This window comes from Somniosus microcephalus, chromosome 10 (assembly GCF_052327205.1).
Source record: "Somniosus microcephalus isolate GS21.2 chromosome 10, FLI_Smic_1.0, whole genome shotgun sequence".
NCBI classification, from domain to species: Eukaryota; Metazoa; Chordata; class Chondrichthyes; order Squaliformes; family Somniosidae; genus Somniosus; species Somniosus microcephalus.
In genome coordinates this window covers 79,873,478-79,894,748 of record NC_140996.1, presented here as the reverse complement: position 1 = coordinate 79,894,748, position 21,271 = coordinate 79,873,478, and the positions used below count along the sequence as shown (strand labels likewise).

The 21,271-nt window shown below is 47.3% G+C and overlaps 1 protein-coding gene across 1 annotated transcript in view; it reads left to right on the top strand.

Annotated features, from left to right (window-relative positions):
* The window catches only part of LOC147111560 (unconventional myosin-XVI-like), a 350,938-nt gene that overhangs the window by 27,635 nt on the left and 302,032 nt on the right, over positions 1 to 21,271 (top strand). Inside the window, exon 2 of the mRNA XM_085999902.1 lies at positions 14,832 to 14,991. Coding sequence (XP_085856028.1) covers positions 14,832 to 14,991 — 160 coding nt within the window. The remainder of the gene's footprint in view (positions 1 to 14,831; positions 14,992 to 21,271) is intronic.

The following is a 21,271-nucleotide window of genomic DNA, read 5'->3' as shown; positions in this document are numbered from 1 at the left end:
CCGGCGGTGACCACACCGGTATATAAGTGCTGTGGCAGAATTTATTGGGCAGATTCGCCCTGAACTTCGAATAGTAAAGTCCTGTTAAAGTTACTCTTGTAGTCTGTGTATTACTTCGCTATACAACCCACAGACTTTACAGACACCAGAGGTAACGATGCGGGAGCAGCAAGAGAAGCTGTTGCAGGTGATTCTCTGGCTACGATTAGATAAATAAGAATGGAACCAGGCGAGTGCAGTCCCACCCAGCTGGACGATGGTGGAGAGGTGTTGGAGAAGGATGGAGTGGTCAACCGTGTCAAAGGCTGCAGACAAGTCAAGCAGGACGAGGAGGGATAGTTTACCTTTGTCACAGTCACAAAGAATGTCATTTGTGAATTTGATGAGAGCCATTTCGGTACTGTGGCAAGGCGGAAACCTGATTGGAGGGATTCAAACTTGGAATTGCGGGAAAGATGGGAAATGATTTAGGAGGGGACAACACGTTCAAGGACTTTGGAGAGGAAAGGGAAGTTGGAGATGGGGCGGTAGTTTGCAAGGACGGAGGGGTCAAGGTATGTTTTTTGAGGAGGGGGTGTTGACAGCAGATTTGAGGGAGAGGGGGACAGTACTTGGGGAGAGAGAACCGTTAACAATGTCAGCTAACGTGGGAGCTAGAAAAGGAAGTTGGGTGGTCAGCAGTTTGTTGGGAATAGGGTCAAGGAAGCAGGAAGTGGGTCTCATGGTCAAGATGAGTGCGGAGATGTCATGAGGGGAGATCGGAGAGAAACTGGAGAAAGATGTGAGTTCAGGGCTAGGGCAGGGGGGAACCTCAGAGGAAATTTGGCCTGGTGGGTTAGGGGAAGGAAGGGAAGTGGAAGAGGCAGCTGAACGGATGGAGCGAAGGGAGGGGAGGACACACAGCAGATTGGAGCAAGTTGTGATCTGTGATTTAAGGTTAGACGAGGTTGCAGAAGTAGGGTGGAGCAAGGCCATGGAAGGATTAGTAAATTAGCTTAAAGATTTTGAAATGAATGTGCTGGGCGACAGGGAGTCAGTAGAGGTCCATACGCTCCTCACACTTGTTAGAGGTGAGGGTGGAGGAGACAGGGGCGAGGGGTTTAAGAAGACGGTTAACAGTAGAGAATAGGGGCTGGGGTTTATCTTTGCATTCCAGAATGATTCTGGAATAGTGAGCAATTTTGGCCAACAAGAGCAGAACCTGATAATGCTTTATGTGGTCCAGCCAGATCTGGCGGTGAATGGCTAAACCAGTTGTCCGCCATATCCATTCAAGTCTGCGTCCCTTGAACTTAATGGAGCGAAGATGAGGGCCGTACCAGGGGGAACGGCCAGGGTGAGAGAGAGTAATGGTTTTAATGGGGACTAGGGCATCAAAGGTGGTGGTGAGGGTGTGGTTGAGCAGATCGGTAGCTGCAGAAATATTATGGTGAATGACGGCCAAAGGCAGGACAGTTGGGTTTTCATAAGTGCAGTTGTAAGAGAGTTGGGAGAGAGTTTTTTCCAGGGGCGGACACAGAAGGAAGTAGGGTTGTGGGGAGGTGGAAGGGGGATGTGGGTGGAGAGCGATACTAGGAAGTGGTCAGAGATGATATACTTGAAAAGGAAAAACTTGCAGGGCCAAAGGGAAAGAGCAGCGGAGTGGGACTAGTTGGATAGCTCTTTCAATGAGTCGGCATAGGCACGATGGGCAAATATCCATTTCTGTGCTGTATGATACGTGATTATATGAACTGCAGTCTTATGGAATTCAGTGTGTACTATTTGATACACCATTTGATGCCGTACCAAGCTTTCGTTTTAGTCATCATTCTTCCTGAGGATACTTATTAAAAAAATGTTTATTCTAATACCAGATGGAATTTGAAGTTTCTCTTTTTCCAGCTCGTTTTCCTTTGGTTTATCTAATTGGAACAGGCTTTATTTTGTTGGCTTTGAGGACACAAAGTTTACTAACTTCTTTTTTTTTCCACACTAGCTGCTGACCTTTGATGCAGCCACATGCTTAATACGATGGAAGTGGGGCTGATATTTATTGGAAGTCTTATTTGCTGGGGAACCAAGTTCCTCCAAATGTATAAACGCATGCTCCATGAAGTCACATGCTTGGTAAAGGGCAAGTCTGAGTTTCAATCCTTTTTACTGACTGCTACTGTGTTTAATCACAAGCAGTATCCTGTTTTCTGAAAGATTCTCATTTAAAACTTCCCTCCTATGCTGAGATTATGTATATTTTCACACAGTGTGATGTCCTCGACTAGTGATGAAAAGGTCTCAGTAATTTCTCAAAGTAATTTCTCTGTGTAGAAACCACTCCCTTGGAAGTTCACACTGTTTAGCATATATGGTTTTGCCAAATGATGGTGCAAACTACTGCGCATAAGTCTTATTAGATTTCAAATAAATATAGACAGACCAGACAAATGGGCCTAGAAATTTGGTGGGCTGCGCCACCAGTTAGCGCCTAAAGACGGCACTCAGTGGCTTTAGCGCCACTGGCCATGCCTCCCGCGATATTTAGCGGGGCGCTAATGGTGGCGTTAGCCTATAGTGCTGCGCCGCCACCGATGACGTCATCGGTGTGCGCAGCGCCCCGCTACCGCCCTGAACGCAATATTGGGTCACGCCCCCCCCTGTAGCGCCGGTCGCAATTTGCGACCGGTTCAGGGGGGCCTACCTGTGGCGGTAGTGGCGCTACTTAAGGGGGAGGTGCGGGGCGGCCATTTTTTTCAGTGGCCGCCTGCCAGCACCTCCTCACGCTGCCCTGCTTGGCCTCCTGATCCCCCCCCCGGGCAGTGCCGGCTGTGTCCCAAGAGCCCGGCACTTCTCCTCGGTGACGGGCTCTTTTGCCGGCACTCGCGATCGGTGATCGCGCTGGTGCAGGCCCCTCCCCCTTAAGAAGGGGAGGAAGGCCTGCAGTACCGCAGTGCGCCATGCCGCAGCATGTGGCGCTGTGGCACGTTGCGCTGCGGTATTCCGTTTGAGCGCCCCAAGCGGGACGCGGGGTGCCTCGAGCAGCGCCCCGCTTACGTTTGGGGCGCTGAAACAGAATATTGGGTGGACGCAAGTGGCTCCGTCCGGAGCGCAAATTCCGGCGCCCAGGCGAGCTTGGCACCCCAAACGCGGCGCCACTGAATTTTTAGCCCATGATTTTTTCACATTATTACACAGAAGCAATTACTGATAAATTGCTGCCCCCGTATAACTACATTCATGTATGGAATGCCACAGAAAAGCATTGTCTAATAGGTGCTTAATTAGCCTCACTGCTGCCACTGGTCGGCACCACATCAGGGGCAGCATGATAAAACAATTGAATCGGTGCTTCTTTTAAAACTTAGAAACTCAAGTGAAGGGCCAAGGCCCAATTTAGGGGACACCACCAATATTTGAAGGAGAGAGACAGAGAAGATGCGTTGAATCAAAAATATTATTTAGGTGATCCCAAGCTTCAGTTTTAAAAGTTTCATCCTCAATTCTGTTGCTGCATCCTTTTTCTGCTATCTTGCTCACCTGCCACCCACATCCTTGACGACCTCTACTGACTCCCTGTCCCCTAGCACATTCATCTCAAAAAGTTTATGCTAATTTACTAATCCTTCCATGGCCTTGCTCCACGCAACTTCTGCAATCTCCCCTTACCTTATGTCACAGATCACAACCTGTTACAGTCTGCTAGGTGTCCTCCCCTCCCTTTGCTCCACCACACTATCATAGGCAAAGACTTCATTTACTGCACCGTTGCACTTAAGTTCTCTTCCTAAACCTCTCCTTTTCCCCTTGCAACCCCTCATCAAAAGTCTCATTAGCCACTTCTCCTAACTGTTCTTGCAAATGCTGCTCAGTGTCCAACCCTGTTGTGAAGACATTTGTTGAGACATTTCTGCATGTTTAAGTTCAGGCAGCAGGTGTTGGTGGCACAATGGAATGGAGGGAGGAGGAAAAGCATGTAGGATGTCTTTGTGGGAAACTCGGAGAGGATAACGGAGGAAAGTTCAGAGGAATTTGCAATGACCAGAGTTGTTTTCATAAAAGTAGTTTGTGATGAAGAAAGAGACTAGACCAATCCCATGCTCCCAGTGGGAAGCAATGGTCATAAAGGGCATGGGTCAGAGTTGGGATGCAAAACTCTAGTTCTGACTCTATGGGGAAAAATTCATCCCCTTAGCGCCAGCAGATCGCACTAATGGGACACGAGATCACTATCGCCGGGGCAAGGCGAATCAAGTGCCACACGCCAAATCCCGCCCCCATGCAGCGCCGCTGGCAAGAGATATCGCCGGGAATGTCAACGCCAGCTGTGTCGTGATGTCAGTGAGTGTGCAATGCTCACTGGCTGCCCGACCTGCTAAATTAATTCTCGCCACTTACCTTAGTGCTTGGAGGAAACAGGGAAACAGGGAGAGCTGGCATGAAGCACCAGGAAGCCGACTCCAGGGACGTTATTTAAAGGGATCATCAATAATTACTCGCAGCTGTCAGGTTAGTGCAGTTTCAGTGGTTTCTTGTCAGTTTCACTTACTGCAACAGTTTCATTCAGTTATTTCAATGTTCTTTTGTATCAGGAGTCTTGTGGCAACTAAAAAGTAGCTACATTTATTCTTTAAAGAATCAAACTGCTACACTTGGCAACATTAATGGGGGCCGTACTGGCAAGCCACCTCGCCCTCCAGGATCTAGGGCAGAGGGAGCGTAGGCAGCAAGAAAGACAGGAACATGTGTGCAGAGAGAGGAGGAGGGCCATTAGGGCTCTCAACAAGAGGCCTTACCCTCTGAGGGTACTCCGAGAGCACTTCTACCTTAAATTAAGCGAGGAGCAGTGTATTAGAAGGCTTTGCTTCAGCAAGGAGGTGGTCACAGAACTCTGCCACCCCCTGCAACCAGACCTCCAGCCTCAGAACAGGGCAACCACGGCTCTTCCAGTGGCAGTCAAGGTCACTGTTGTCCTCAATTTCTTTGCCAGAGGATCCTTCCAGTCTGCAACAGGAGACATAGCTAAAATCTCACAGTTCACTGTCCATCACTGTGTCTGGGAGCTCACTGAGGCTCTCTATAGTAGGAGAAGGGACAACGTTGGCTTCCCGATCACCAGAGAAGCAGGACAATCGTGCATGTGGCTTTGCCAGGATAGCGGGCTTTCCCATGGTGCAGGGCACCATCATCTGCACTCACGTGGCTTTGCGGGCACCGCATAACAATCCTGCGATCTTCTGTAACCGCAAAGGCTACCACTCACTTAATGTGCAGTGGTGTGCGACCACACACAGCGAATCCTTAATGTCAATGCCCGCTATCCTGGCAGCAGCTACGATGTCTTCATCCTGCGCCAGACCAGTGTGCCAGAACTATTCCGGCCACCATGTCAAGCTCAAGGGTGGCTAATCAGAGACAAGGGCTATCCGCTCTCCACCTGGCTCATGACTCCCCTCCGCAACCCCAACACTCGTGCCCAGCATTCTTATAATGAGAGCCATGCTGCCATCAGGAACATCATCGAGCAGACCATCGGCTTATTGAAGCAACGGCTCTGCTGCCTTGACTGCTCGGGAGGAGCCCCTCAGTACTCGCCAGAGCAGGTGTCCCATTTTGTGGTGGACTGCTGCATGCTCCACAACTTGGCAATCATAAGGGCGCAGCCCTTGCCACCAGGGATGGTAGGCCCACCTCAGGAGGAGGACGAGGCAGATGAGGATGAGGAGGAGGAAGAGGAGGAGGAACAGGAGGGAGGGAGGAGGCTGCGAGACAATCAGCCTTCTGGGTGGGCTGTCCGTGACCAGCTCATCAGATTCCTGATTCACATGAATGAAACCCCAGATCTCTGTAGCTCACCCATATCCCCATCATACAATCTCTGTCTCATGGTGTATCACAGTGTCCTCCTGGGCGCAAAGGTGAAATGAGAGAGACCACAAAATATTCAAAAGACCATTGTACTGGCCGCGCTAGACGTGCTCCTATCTAGCTATCCAGCAAGTTAAACACTCATTCATAATAATTCTTCCTGAAGCGGTTGCTGTTTTGAAGCTTTTACTTGAACAAATTTGTGAAACTGTAAACAAAGACAAAGTATGTTTTGTACATAAACTGAGTACTACACATTCGATATTACACAAGATATAAACATATTTACAACAGTAGAATAGACTAATTGTATAACTAACTAACATTTGAACTAACTTCTGTAACTATTAAATATTAACCTTTTACAAACATAGTATTATCAAAATATTACTCTGACAACATTGCTATTATGCTAAGAACTAAAGATACTCACAGATATTGTGTTTGGCCTAACATATGAAGTCAGATTACACTGGATTGAAAATCCCTCATGGAATTCTCCATTACTTAAGTCAGGTTCTTCCTGGCAAAACTGCTTCCTGGGGTCAACAGGAAGAAAGGTAAGAAGGTCAAATGACCTCTCACAGGAAGAAAGGAACAAAGGTCAAATGACCTCACACAGGAAGAAAGGAACAGATGACCTTTCCAGCTTACAAACTGTTAACACAATAACCGCCACCAGAGGTGCTATTGCATGTAAAAACATCCAGGATGTCACAATGTCCATCGGTCCAGAACACTCCCCGTCTGGGGTCATTAACGACTCCACATAGTCCGAACTCTACTTGTCACTGGAGGCCTCTGGCGACAAAAGAAGAACCACCTCGGAGACGGTCCGTTGGTGTCGATGATAGGATGCAGCTTCCGTAGACTGCTGTGAGGGGGTAGGTTGCGTTCTGCTACGTACAGTTCCAATCTGGGTATGGTGAGGTCTGGCTGGTGCGCCAACTTGCCTCTATCAAAGACGAAGCCGATTTTGCTTTGTCCTTCTTGAGTGGTGACCTTCAGATAAGCCACACTTGTAATGGTCTTAGCGGATGCGTCTGCAAAGACACAAAGCTCTTTGAATTGGGCATTTAAGGGAGAGAAAGACGAATAGCAGCGAGGTATTCGGATCTCCTGTAAGTCTTGGAGTGAGTCTCTCCATCTGTCCCACTCTGCTTCCATCTCTTCAGGGAGAGGTGAATCCCACTCTTCAGCGCGTGTGGAGAGTTCCCTGAGGAGCAGCCTGCCTTGTATGGTGACAGGGGCTAAGAAGCCGAGAGGGTCGTATAGGCTGTTGACTGTAGAGAGCACTCCTCTACGTGTGAAGGGTTTCTTGGCGTCTAGGACTTGGAACGTGAACGTGTCTGTTGCTATGTTCCACGACACCCCTAGGCTACGCTGTAGGGGGAGGTCATCAGTGAAGAAGTCTAGGTCCTTGACGTCCTTAGCACGATCTTCAGGGGGGAATGCCTCCATCACTGCTGGTCTGTTAGAGGCTATCTTATGCAGCCTGAGGTTGGATAGTGCAAGTAGTTCCTGGGCTCGTCCGAGCGTACTGATGGCCTCTGCTTCGGTCGGGAATGACTTCAGTGCGTCGTCGACATAGAACTCTCGTTCGATGAACCCTCTCACATCACTGCCAAAGTCGTCGTCTTCTTCCTTGGCAGCCCTCCTTAGTCCGTATATGGCGACAGCAAGGGATGGGCTATTTCCAAAGACATGGACACGCATTCTGTAGTCCACAATGTCTCTATTAGGGTCATTGTCCCGATACCACAGGAAGCGGAGGAAGTCTCTGTGGTCTTCTCTCACCACGAAGCAATGAAACGTGCTGGATATTGGCAGTGATGGCGACGGGCTCTTTCCTGAATCTCATGAGCACTCCCAAGAGGCTGTTGTTAAGATCAGGCCCTGTGAGGAGTACGTCGTTGAGAGAGACGCCCTGATATGGTGCACTGGAGTCAAACACCACGCGGATCTGTTCCGGCTTTTTGGGGTGATAGACTCCGAAGGAAGGGAGGTACCAACACTCTTGGCCTTCCTGGAGTGGAGGAGCTATCTCTGCATGATCGTTGACAAGCATTTTCTTGACAAATTCTAGGAAGTGTGCTTGCATCTCTGGCTTCTTCTCTAGAGTGCGACGGAGTGAGTTAAGACGATTATAGGCATAACCCCTGTTGTTCAGCAGCCGTCGTCTGGGGTTCCGGAAGGGTAAGGGTGCAACCCAGCTGTTAGAGCTGTCATGAGAGACCTCATTGTCCATAATCTGGAGGAACCTCATGTCGTCGATCGATGGAGCAAGTTTGTGGTCGTTGGTGGTGCGACAGAAGACTGACTGACCCGGGTTCTCTCCAGTGAGCATCATCTGTGTGCTGTCTGCGGAGATCAGCACTGGGGTTTTCTGAGGCGAAGCCGTATGACTGAACTTCTCTGTCACTCGGATCTGACTACTGCATGGGGTAAGGTAGCTTGTACGACCATTCTCCAAGATGGAAGTCTTGAGTGTGCTCACCTGAGACGGCTTGTGAGCGCCCTTGAGGCACACATCTCCAACAACGACCCAGCCAAGGTCTAGCCTTTGGGCGAAAGGGGCGTCATGTGGACCGTTGATCTGCTCCCTTATCTTATGTACCTTCAGGATGTCTCTTCCCAACAACAGAAGTATGCTTGCATCTGGGTCAAGAGGTGGGATCTCGTCTGCAATGCGTCTCAGATGACAGTGATGACGAGCTGCATTCGGAGTGGGAATCTCAGAACGGTTGACGGGGACTTGATTACATTCGATGAGTGTAGGAAGGGGGAGACTAATCTTCCCGTCGACTGACTTAGCAACATAACCGCAGGCCCTCCTGCCGGCTGTCTCTGAAAGTCCAGCACACGTCTTCAGCGTGTAAGGCGACGGACTTCCTTTGATCTTGAAGATGTTGAAGAACTCGGATCTTGCTAGAGAACGATTGCTTTGTTCATCTAGTATGGCATACATCTTTTCAGATTCCTGGCGACATCCCGCAGGGTACACATTAACGAGGCATAGCTTGGAGCATGCTCTTGCGCTCACTCCTTCTCCACACACCTCGGTGCACCTGGATGTAATCTCCGTGCCAGCAGCTCCCTCTCTCTCCCCGCCGTGCTCTGATGCGGGAGGAGGCGTTTCTGACTTCCAAGGAGCTGGGCCTGGGTGTAGTGCTGAAACGTGCCGATCACTTTCACATTCAGTGCATTTTGCATCCACCTTGCAGTTCTTGGCGAGATGGCTCGTGGACGAGCAGCACCTGAAACATATAGAGTTCTCTCTAAGATATTGTTTCCGATCTTCCAGGGACATCTCCCTGAAGCCTCTGCACTTCTTTAAAGGATGGGGCATGTTGTGGATAGGGCATTGTTTGCTCATATCCTCCGGTTTCTTCTGAATCTTTGTGTGCTCAGTTGAGGACACTTGCATTCTGTGGACAGATATTGGTGTCTTTCCATGTCTGTCGAACTTGTCTCTTCTGGCAAGTGCTGGTTGGGAGGAGAAGAAGTTAAAGCTGGGGTCGTTCCTGGCTTTGGCTTCTTTACGGATGAATTTAACGAACGCAGAGAATGGTGGGAACGCCACGTTGTGCTTTAGCTTGAACTTTGATCCAAACGTTATCCACTTCTCCTGCAGGTTAAATGGAAGCTTCTCAATGATGGGACTTACCCCTCTGGAAGTGTCTAAGTACGATAGACCGGGTAGGTAGCCATCCTGCTTTGCGGCTTCGAGTTCCGACAGCAGATCTCCAAGGTCGCGGAGCTTCTGGTGTTCCTTACTCGTCAACCTCGGAAAGTTCACCAACCTGTCAAAGAGAGCCCTTTCAATGGCTTCGGGCGAGCCATAGCTTTCTTCCAGCCTCACCCAAGCCTTCTTCAACCCCTCTGGCAGCTGCCCCACATTGGCCGCTTTTATCCTGCAGGCCTGTCCGGCGGACTCTGGGCCGAGCCACTTGATAAGGAGGCCGCGCTCTTCTCCTGCCGACAGGTCTAAGCCCGATGTGGCATCGTGGAAGCAGGACTTCCAAGCCTGATAATTCTCTGGCCTGTCATCAAACTTGATTAACCACGAAGTCACCAGGTGGGTGCGTGCAAGGTATTTGGCGAGGTCGTAGGTGCTGGGACCTGTGCCAGGGTTGCCTTGGCTGGGGGCTCTGTTGGGGGTCTCAAGGAACCGAGAGGGGATTTGCCTCCGACTTTCTCTATTCGGCGTCCTATTCCTTTGCACTGTGTCTTCAGTTCTGCTAGCGGAGACTCTGCGGCTTGCGGCACGCCGTCTGCTTTGACCTTGGTTGGCAACTTGTGGCATGTTATACGAAGTGTTTGCATCTGTAGAGATGTGCGGGCTTCCATCCCTTTCTCCTGTAAACTGTATGTCGGCATGGTCGCTCACGTAATCTATGGTGCGCTGTCGTGGACTCTGCCACGGAACGGGAATTAAAGGTTTGTAAGCTGTCTCGGGATCAGCTCCCTCCAAAATTGCCTCGAATACTTGTGTCTCGGCTAATGCAGCATCTGTCTCTTTTTGTTGCTGCAGAGCCTCTAATGTCGCTTGGAGATGGGCCTGTTCAGCCTGGCGTTCCACTTGGTGTCGGGCCTGTTCCGCTTGGTGTCGGGCCTGTTCAGCCTGGCGTTCCACTTGGTGTCGGGCCTGTTCCGCTTGGTGTCGGGCCTGTTCCGCTTGGAATTCAGCTTGGAGACGGGCCTGACTTACTTTTATTTCTACTTCACTGTTCGTATGCGCAGCTCTGGCTTGAGCTGCTCCTAGTTTAGCCCGTGCTCTGGCCAGGGCTATGCTTACTCTAGAACCACCCGATGACCGTGAGCCAACTTGCGACCTGTAGTAACCGGTGCTTATAGACCGATTGTCACGTTCTACAGTTTCGTCTGCCTGCTTAAGGTCTTCTACTGGCTGCAAAGCATTTTCGCTATTATCTTCTGACATGTTGATGTGAGATAGATGTGCTCTACGAGGTTAAGGCTTACTCTGGGTTCCTCCTGCTCCGCTCTTCACAGCTAGCCGTATTGCTATCTTTTCACTGATATCTTTTAACTGATATCTTTTCACTGTACTGGCCGCGCTAGACGTGCTCCTATCTAGCTATCCAGCAAGTTAAACACTCATTCAAAATAATTCTTCCTGAAGCTGCTGCTGTTTTGAAGCTTTTACTTGAACAAATTTGTGAAACTGTAAACAAAGACAAAGTATGTTTTGTACATAAACTGAGTACTACACATTCGATATTACACAAGATATAAACATATTTACAACAGTAGAATAGACTAATTGTATAACTAACTAACATTTGAACTAACTTCTGTAACTATTAAATATTAACCTTTTACAAACATAGTATTATCAAAATATTACTCTGACAACATTGCTATTACGCTAAGAACTAAAGATACTCACAGATATTGCGTTTGGCCTAACATATGAAGTCAGATTACACGGGATTGAAAATCCCTCATGGAATTCTCCATTACTTAAGTCAGGTTCTTCCTGGTAAAACTGCTTCCTGGGGTCAACAGGAAGAAAGGTAAGAAGGTCAAATGACCTCTCACAGGAAGAAAGGAACAAAGGTCAAATGACCTCACACAGGAAGTAAGGAACAGATGACCTTTCCAGCTTACAAACTGGTAACACAATAACCGCCACCAGAGGGTGCTATTGCATGTAAAAACATCCAGGATGTCACAATGTCCATTGGTCCAGAACAACCATTAATAAATGTATCTATAAACATATCACACATATCCATGAATTCTAATAACTAATTACCCTTGTGCCTGCCATAATTGAATAGCTGTTACTGTGTGCAAGTTGTGAGATGTGGGAGTGATTGATGTTGGTAGCTAGAGATTGTTGGTGGGTGAATGCTGGTGGTGTGGTGCTTTAGGCAGTGTGTGAAGATTATGGTACAGATGGTGGTATGTAGCATTAGTTGAAGCATTCACTCACACTAACCACCCAAGTGAGGTTGTTAAATTTATTCCTGCGCTGTGCGTGGGTCCTGGGGACCACCGTGCTGCCTGAGACATGTTGCGCCACCTTCCTCCACATGGTGCGGCCTCCTGCCACTTGCCAGGTAGCGCACTGCCCTCCGTCTCTCCACAGCGAAAACCATTGTCTCCAATGCTTCATCGGAGAATCTGCGGGCTCTCTCCCTGGGGCATGGACCTGACATGAGCACACCTGGTTCAGTCCTCCAGCTCCTTCTCCTTGTTCTGCTTCTGCTTGCTGAGGCAGCTGCACAGCCAGCAAAGCTGAGAATGAGGTTCTGCAGCATCAATGAACCTCCCCTTTAAGTAGTGAAAAAAGCCTGTGGCAATGATGAGTTGCGATTAGACTGCACCCGATATTGGTCCACCCTTTGAGTGTAACACCAATGAGCCTGGGTTTTAAGACTTGATTTAGTACTCCAATCATTTTATTGAGCAGTGAGGACGAATTTTGCGTGCAGTCTAAAGCATTTGTGCCTGGTGCTAAATCTCCAGCTTTTCTACTGACGCTGGCCATTCCTTGGCTATTATGAATTTCTAGCCCTATGACCCATATTCCATTGAAGCGTGGCTCCTCATTGGGAGTGTGGGATCGGTCAGTTTTCCCTGTAGTTTCTGCAGAATTGGATATTATGACACATGCTGTTACGCAATTCAGCTCAGCTCAATATTAGGCAGGAGCCACTCTTAAAATGCTCTGCTGCCTCCTGCCATTGAACTCTAGTGGATCATTAGTGGAGCAAGATTCAGCCGCTATTGATTCAGAATAGACCTAACCATGTAGCTTCTTTACCCAGATTCATTTTATGTCTTGCAATCCCTCTCAGGGCTCAGCCTGGTGCTGGATTAGGGTTGCTTAGCAATGCAGTGGTCAGGAGAAATTAAAATCCCCCAGGTCTGTGCTTTTAAAGGGTTTCTAGCAGGTGCTCTGGTAATTTGAGGCAAGTTGTTCTTGGGCATACTTCTGAGGAAGGTGAAAGGTGTGAAGTCACTCTTGCAATTTCCCTGACTCCCTTCAGGTTCCAGAGTGACTGTATACTACATTGCACAATATCGATCAACAGAAACCATTCAGAACTTGGGCTCAGGAGGTTCCTGAGCAACAAAGAGCCTCCCAAACTCTCGGGCTAAAATTCCTGATTTTATACTTACTGATTTTATACTTGTGGCCTCATGCAGCTTGTTGTGGTAATTTTCTCCTCAGTCACTGAACTGTACATGCAATGTAGTTGCTGCTTATCAGTGGTCAGCAGAGTAGGTATTGTTTATTGGGAGAAAAGTTGTATTTAGAGATACTTGATTAACAGCAACTCAGCACTCAGTCTTGGGAATGGGGAATTTTGGTCACCATTGTTGGGGAGGTAGTAGCAGTAGAATCCTGGGCCTGAATATGATCCCAAACAGGCAACCACTAATTTCCTGAATATTAAAGGCCCCTTTCAACATGAAGTAAAAAGAAAACCAATGCTCTTGGAGCAGTGGTTATTATAACACAAATAAATTGTTCGGAGTTTGTAATTTCCCAATTAATATATTATTAATAATATTGAGTAAAACATTTGTCAGCTGTTGTACTGAGCCATTCTGGCAACAACAACAACTTGTATTTATATAGTGCCTTTAATGTAGTAAAAAGTCCCAAGGCACTTCATAGGAGTATTATAAAACAAAATTTGACGCTGAGCCACGTAAAGAGATGTTAGGGCACAAAAGACATAGGTGTTAAGGAGCATCTTAAATGAGTAAAGATAGGTAGAGAGGCAGAGAGATTTAGGGAAGGAATTCCAGAGCTTAGGGCCTTGGCAACTGAAGGCACGGCCGCCAATGGTGGAGCGATTAAAATCGGGGATTCTCAAGAGGCCAGAATTAGAGGAGTGCAGATATCTTGGAGGGTAGTGGAGCTAGAGGAGATTACAGAGAGAGCAAGGGGCAAGGCCATGGAGGGATTTGGAAACAAGGATCAGAATTTTAAAATCAAGGCGCTGCTTAACCGGGAGTCAATGTAGGTCAGCGAGCACAGGGGTGAACGGGACTTGGTGTGAGTTAGGACATGGGCAGCAGAGTTTTTGATGACCTCAAGTATACCGAGGGTAGAATATGAGAGGCCAACCAGGAGTGCAATGGAATAGTCCAGTCTAGAGGTAGCAAAGGCATGGATGAGGATTTCAGCAGCAGATGAGCTGAGGCAGGGGTGGAGTCTGGCAATGTTACGGAGGTGGAAATAGGCGGTTTTAGTGATGGCGCTGAAGCTCATCTCGGGGTCAAATATGACACCAAGGTTGCGAACAGTCTGGTTCAGCCTTAGACAGTTGCCAGGGAGAGGGATGGGCAAGTGACTAGGGAACAGAGTTTGTGGCGGGACCGAAGACAATGGCTTTGTCTTCCTAATATTTAGTTGGAGGAAATTTCTGCTCAGTCAGTACTCAGCCAGGACAAGCAGTCGGACAATTTAGAGACAGTGGAGGGGTCGAGGGAGGTGGTGGTGAGGTAGTGCTGGGTGTCATCAGCGTAACTGTGGAAACTGACACTGTGTTTTCAGATAATGTCACCGAGGGGCAGCATGTAGTTGAGAAATAGGAAGGAGCCAAGGATAGACCCTTGGAGGACACCAGAGGTAATTGTGCAGGTTCAATGGATAAAAACTTTCTGCAAGGCCCTATGATCTCTGTGCCTAAATTCCCAAGACATATGCCCAATGATGTATATGAATTTGTAAAATCTACTATATCCTTAGATTTTTGTTAAAAGGCATCCTGCTTAAATCTAAATTGTTTTATTGTTATTATTAAGGCAAAGTATTGTATTTTATGGAGAGAGTGCAAATGCTGGCTTCACCCTGGGTGCAATCTAATGTTGTTGGCTGCATTGTCAATGAATGATGACCCATTTCTCATGTATTATAATTTGATTAGTGCTAATTGGAATAGTATCTCTAGAGAGCCCATGTGAATGAGATTATCTGGAATGATTGATGTCAATCTGATTGTTAGATGTCGCAGCAACTGAATGTCTTGAAGATATTTTGTTGAAGGCGGAGGAAGACTGGAAGGAGACACGGAGACAATCTGCAACTTCTTGCCCTGATCCAGAAATGATAGAGGAAACATACGAAGAAATCATTCATGATGCTCCTGTGCCAGTGAAAAAACTGTAAGATTCCCCATTATAAATGAGTATGCTACAGACATCCTTTCATTTGTGAGTACATCAAAGTTTTTAAAGCTTGAGAGCAAGCATTTTTTTTCTATTGTCAGCCTTTGTAGGTTGTCATTTGAAAGTATAAACAAAGTCAATGCTATAGAGTATACAGCAGAAGAAGTGTATAAAGGTAAGTGGTTTTATTTTTTTCTAGTTTCCTTGTGCAGTTAGAAGAAGCAGGAGTACTCCCCTGCTCTGGGCTTCCGTCCCTCTTCCTTGACCATGAGGCCCTCCCTAAATCCCTCCCCACCACTTTTTTAAGTGCTGGAAACTTTTCCTTCGGATCCTGCCGCCTGACATCCCGCTTCTGCCCGCCAGGTTTGGGCAAGGGACTGATGTGGGCTTTTGCAGATGATGCCTGGGAATTAAAATCTTCCGAGTCTCATGCTGTGGAGGTCCGTATGATTTGTCATCCGCCTCGGCCATCGACAACAGAACTCTCGCACTGGTTAAAAGTAGCTCTTTGGTGTTCTCTTTATGGCGAGTTTAGGGTTTTCATACAGTTGAAGAGTTAAATGTCATTGCAGTCGGTTGACTGAAACAGATGTCAGTTTCAGCAATGTATCCACATTTTTTGATATTGGCCAATCCTCTTGGGAAGGGAAAACTTACACCAACTGAGAGAATGCAGCCGGGTTTGACATAGATTTAGTGGATTCAAAGCATTGATAAATGCTTTTTGTTGTAGGATATCTTTATGTATATCCATGGATGGGTACTTATCATAGGTGTAAGGAGAAGAAAAGATATATTGTATCGGGTTATTGCATGAGGATTTTGATAGAGAATAATAACAGTGCCATATTCATCCTCAGATACACGTTAATTTTTACCCTCTCTTAAGTTCTTTCTTAGATACATAGATGGCATAGTATACTTTTGGATGCCTTTTTTTTTCTTTTAATCACAGGGACAGATTGACGCAGACCAATAAGTTCCTGGGTATGACAATTCTCAAGTGTTTCATATCTTCATGAATCCATTAAAAGGGCAGTGGGTGCAAACAGTGTCAGCAGACTTAAAGGAACTGGAAAGATATTTGGCAATGAGATGGCACTGTACATTTGTATTGAACCCTTCACAAAGATGAGTGTCCCATGGCACTATAAGGGATATGAGATCAAGTAGTATATGGTAGTGTTTCAAATGCTGAGGCCAATCTTGTGGATCGCAGTGGTCGCTTCTGGTTCAGGAGGTTCATAAATTGCTATATTCCAATGCTTTAAGGCAAAACTGTGCTTGGCTAAGGTGACAGCCCTGTATTTGTGGAAGAAGATGGAAGATACATTTTCAATGGTTTATGATAGGGTAGAGTGGAGGGCCTTAGCTGAAACAGAGTAATAAAGTGTTGTTCATGTACATCTTGTGGTTTATGAAGGCCAAAGAGATCACTTGAGGTGAAAAGGAGCATGAGGATGTAGAACAGGGTGATAGACATCATAATCCTCTGCTAGTTCGGTACAGCTACTGTGGTACTGAAATAGCACTGGCAGTCATCAGCATACCTTGTGCATACATATGTCATGTCTGGACCCAATCCATGTCTGCAAAGGCATCACTAGAGCTAAACATGGAAGATTTTGAGCTCAAAACAGAAAGCGACCCTCAACCAAATAAAATACCCTAAATCTGGCATTAAGTTGAAGATGCCACTCATTCAAGGCGTAAGGTTGGTTATTGTAGGAAATGGGGAATACAAAAACCTAGTGTAGTAGAGGTATTACATGAGGTCATATTATTGAGAATGAGTAGGGAGAGTTTTATTCTATAGCACAATATCTGACCTAGCAACACTGACAATGAGTGCAAAAAGTAAAAAAGAACTTGCATTTATATCGCACATTTCACATCTTCAGGATGACTCAAAGTACTTCGCTGCCAATGACTTACTTTTGAACTGTTGTAAAGTAGGCAAACACAGCAGCCAATTTGCACACAGCAAGATCCCACAAACAGCTGTGAGATAAACGTCCAGGTAATTTTTTTTTAGTGGTGTTGGTTGAAGGATGAATGTTGGTCTGGACACTGGGGAAACTCCCCTACATCTCTTCGAATAGTGGGATCTTTAGCATCCACTTGAACAGGCAGATGAGGCCTTGCTTTAACGCCCCATCTGAAAGATGACGGGCTGGAGTTTCATTGAGGAGTCGGGTTGGAGGCGGGACTACAACTTTCGGGGTTGTAGTCCCGCCTCCATCGAGATGCGGCCAATCCACGCGATTTTAACTTGATTGACCTTGTTGAGCCCGCCCAGTGCGCTCTGCAGACCAATTAAGGGCCACCCGGCAACAGGTGACGTCACAGACTGAAATTTCATCTATCAAGAGATTTTGACAGATGAAATATCAGCGTTTCACAGCTGTTTGAACACTGACAGTCTTACTTCTAACATGAGTCCTTCTCCACAGACTATGTTAGAAAACTCTCCTGCACAGAAAGCTGCAGGCTGTCACTTTTGACAGTTCGCAGCCATTCTGCTTTCTGTGCCGGTGAGATGACGGACTCCCGGGACCTAAAGGAAGGAAGGCTGTAAAGGTAAGAAAAGGTAATTTACACTTCTTTAATCACTTTAGACACACCAAACACACTTACCTTTGCACTCATGCACACATCACTCACCTGAACCCCGACGGCCCGACTCCTCTAACTTGCTGTGGTTTGGAGCCATCGGGAATCCCACACTTCAACCTTCAAATAGGGATTAGGCTAAAAACTGCCTGTTAACTACCTGTTAACAGGCAGTTAATTGGCACTAATCCCCTTCCCGCCTCAGGTAGGCGGGTCCCAGTGCGGGGCGGGTACCCGCCTCCTTTGAAACTGGCATGGAGGCGGGTTGGGGGTGGGATGGTGTCGGGACCCCCGATTTCGGGATTTTAACCCCCCACACACCTCCAATCCCGACTCCACGGCACAATGAAAATCCTGCCCAACATCTCTGACAACTGAAGTGTCAACTTAAAACTTAACAGTGTCAACTTAAATTTAATGTTCTCAAGTCCTGGAGCTTGACCCACAACCCTCTCTGCTAAGAGGCACAAGTGCTACTAACTGGGCCAAATACAAAAAGTATTCCATTCTCTATCACTGACATTTCCTTCACTGAGGAGCACAAAGGTCACACAGAAAGTCTATTCATTAAATTATGCGGGATGGGTGACTAACCTTGCAGATTTAGTTATTACAGGGGGTTAAAATAGATTGAACAAATTTGAATGAATGGCCCTTATCACCTTGATCATTTTGTATTTTTTTCATTCTAATTAATGCCCCTCAGAAACATATTGAAGAGAATTTGAATTCTCTTTTAATAAAAATCAGAGGAGATTTGCAAGGCATGTATAAAATGTAATTGATTTTAGGTGCTGCTGGCATTTCAATTATTTTTACCTTTCTCCATGGGATGGAGGAAGCCTCTTCCCTCTGATTAAAGGAGAGGTGCGTGAAGGGCAAATTTGTTTGTGGTAGCGGTAATGCAAGTCTCCCACTGCCAATCTTATTTTAAACTCCCTTACCTTTATTTTATGTAAATTGTAACGGTGGATTAGCAATCAGCTGCTTCACCAGGATAATCATTCTCTACATGGATGAACTAAATATACTGTACAACAATCTGTAACCTGAGCCTTTTTTCTGGGCAGCACACGATAGTCTGTTGCTCACTATCAAGACTGCAACTGTAACTGATTTGCAGATAGCAAGAAGGTAGGTAGGGCTGGGTGGAGGCTCTTTTTGTTGAATATATAAAGTGTTTATTGTTTAAACACAACAACATCAGAGGAGAAATTCAACCTCGGGGTGCTAGGGAGTTGAATTTTGGCAGATTTGTAGCAAGGGGCATTGGAATTTAAGGCATAACCAAACCACTTGGTTTCTGCTCCATTTAAAGGGAGTAGCAAATTCTTCGGTGGGGAACAGTAGAGATGAGCACTTCTTCTGCCTGCCCTTCCCTTTATGTACTTCCACATTCCCAGGCTACCTCAGGAATCCCTCCACATAAACCTCTGATTGGCCCAGTGGAACATATGTCTGCTGAGAGCAGGAGACATTTCCCTTCTGTGCCTAAAGTAGTCCCCAAAGTTAAAAAAGGTAGATGACAACCAACTGCCATTGAGACAAGAGCCTAACATCGCTGGACAGAAGCAAGCTTGAAAATCCCCCCATTTACTTGTTCAGCTCAAGGGCGACTGGCTCCTCCTCTCAAAGTGGCAAGGTGCCGCTGAGATAATGCTGCCTCTGGGGTCAGGTTCCTCACTGCATTGCTGTGTGGGCTTGGGCACCCAACCCTTTTATTTAAATGACCCCATTCCTGGGACTTGGGATGGATTCACAGTGGAGCTGAGCAATGAGCAGAATGTTCTATGCCACAGTGGCATCATCAGAATTTCTACATCATCATCAGAAAAGACTAGAGATTCTGGGCTAGATTTTCAGTATAGACAGTTTTGGGGCGCTAACCTTAGCGCCCGCCCGAAGTTAGCGCCCGCCCCAAAGTAGCGCCCCGTTGCCGGAAATTCAGTGGCTTCGCCCTAAGAGGTTGGTGGAGCGCTAAAAGAGGCGTTCCACTACTATCTTTAGGCGCTAAGCCGGCGGTGCAGAGCGCAACACCCGAGCTCGGGTGCAGCGCACGGCAGACACTCTGGTGCCAGTGAGCTCTTAAAGGGGAAGGGTGCATGTGTTTTAGGAGGATGATGATGAGGAGGAGGAGGAGGAGGAGGTGGAGGTGGTGGTGGTGGTGGTGGTGGTGGTGGAGGAGGAGGAGGAGGAGGAGGAGGTGGTGGTGGTGGTGGTGGTGGCCGGAAACATAAATACACCGTTCACAACAACACACTGGATCCCTCCACACAACACATGCAGACTGCCTTTTATAGTGCAGGAGGAGTGCCCTTTAATTTGCGCTCCCCAGGGTGTGTTGCGTTCCATTTTACAAACGCTCTGGACGCCAGCCGCACAATGGGGCGGTCCGACTGAAGTTTGGATTTGGGGCGGCCAAAGGGCGTTGCACGAGGATTTGACGTCATTTTCTGCGCGCGCATCCGGGCGGCCGCTAAACTTTGCGCCGGCGCTAACGGCCAACTTAATTTGGGGCGGGACGCAAACTGCGCTGCGCCCGGGTGCTACACGCATAGCGCCCGAAAATCACTTCTCTTAAGGCGCTAACTGCTGGCGCAAGCAACTGAAAATCTAGCCCTCTATATTTTAACTTTAATATTTGCTGTATTCACAATATTTTGAACATGAATGTTACAATCTAGGGCATTCCTGACATTCTTTACTCATCATCACTGCAAAAATCTTTATACGAGAATTGATCTTTGTAGAGTCTCTACTAGCCTCTCACTTGTGTAGTGGCACAACAAAATAGGAAAAACTGATAGTAATGGGACACCACTGGTTATATGTCTCTATTTCCTTTGATGTACAAGCTCTCACAAAGGAAGATAAAAAGGTGTCTATCGCAATTAATCAACATTGTCCCACTTCAGATTACTTTCTGTAGTGACAGTCCAGAGGCAAAAGGAACTTGCAGATTTAAAGAAAACTTCAAAAAACATTTGTCTCACTTGGTTCAGATTCGTGGTGCTAAGGAGTAGAATTTTGGCAGATTTATGGCAAGGGGGCATTGGAATTTAAGGCATAACCCAAACCCACCAGGTTTTTGCTCCATTTAAGGGAGTAGTAAATACTGCGATGGGGGAACTGACATTTGATTGTGCACAATGGCCTAGAAATTCAGTATAGCCATGTTTGAGGCGCTACAGCCGGGCGTTCGCTAAATTTAGCGCCCGGCGCAACTTAGCACCACCTTCGCCGATATTCAGTTGCATTGCCCCAAGAGGTTGCTGCTGCGCTAAAGCAGGCGATGCACGACTATCCTAAGGCGCTAAGCCAGCATGCCGAGGCGCTAACACCGAGGGCGGGTGTAGCACAGGTGCGTGGAGTTTCTGAATGAAGGCAGACACGCTGGCGCCGGTCAGCTCTTAAAGGGGGAGGGTCGACTTGTTTGGCTGCCATGCCCTGCACACTGCAGCCCTGAAGCAAGGCCTGACCATTGCTGGTTCATCAGTTCTACACCCTGGACCATGGGGAAGCCCGCTATTCTTCCAAATCCCATTGCACGCTCTTGCTGCTTGTCCAGGGTCATGGGGAAGGAAATAACAACAGAAAATGCTGGAAAAACTCAGCAGGCCAGGCAACATCCGTGGAGAGAAATTAGAGTGACGTTTCGGGTCGA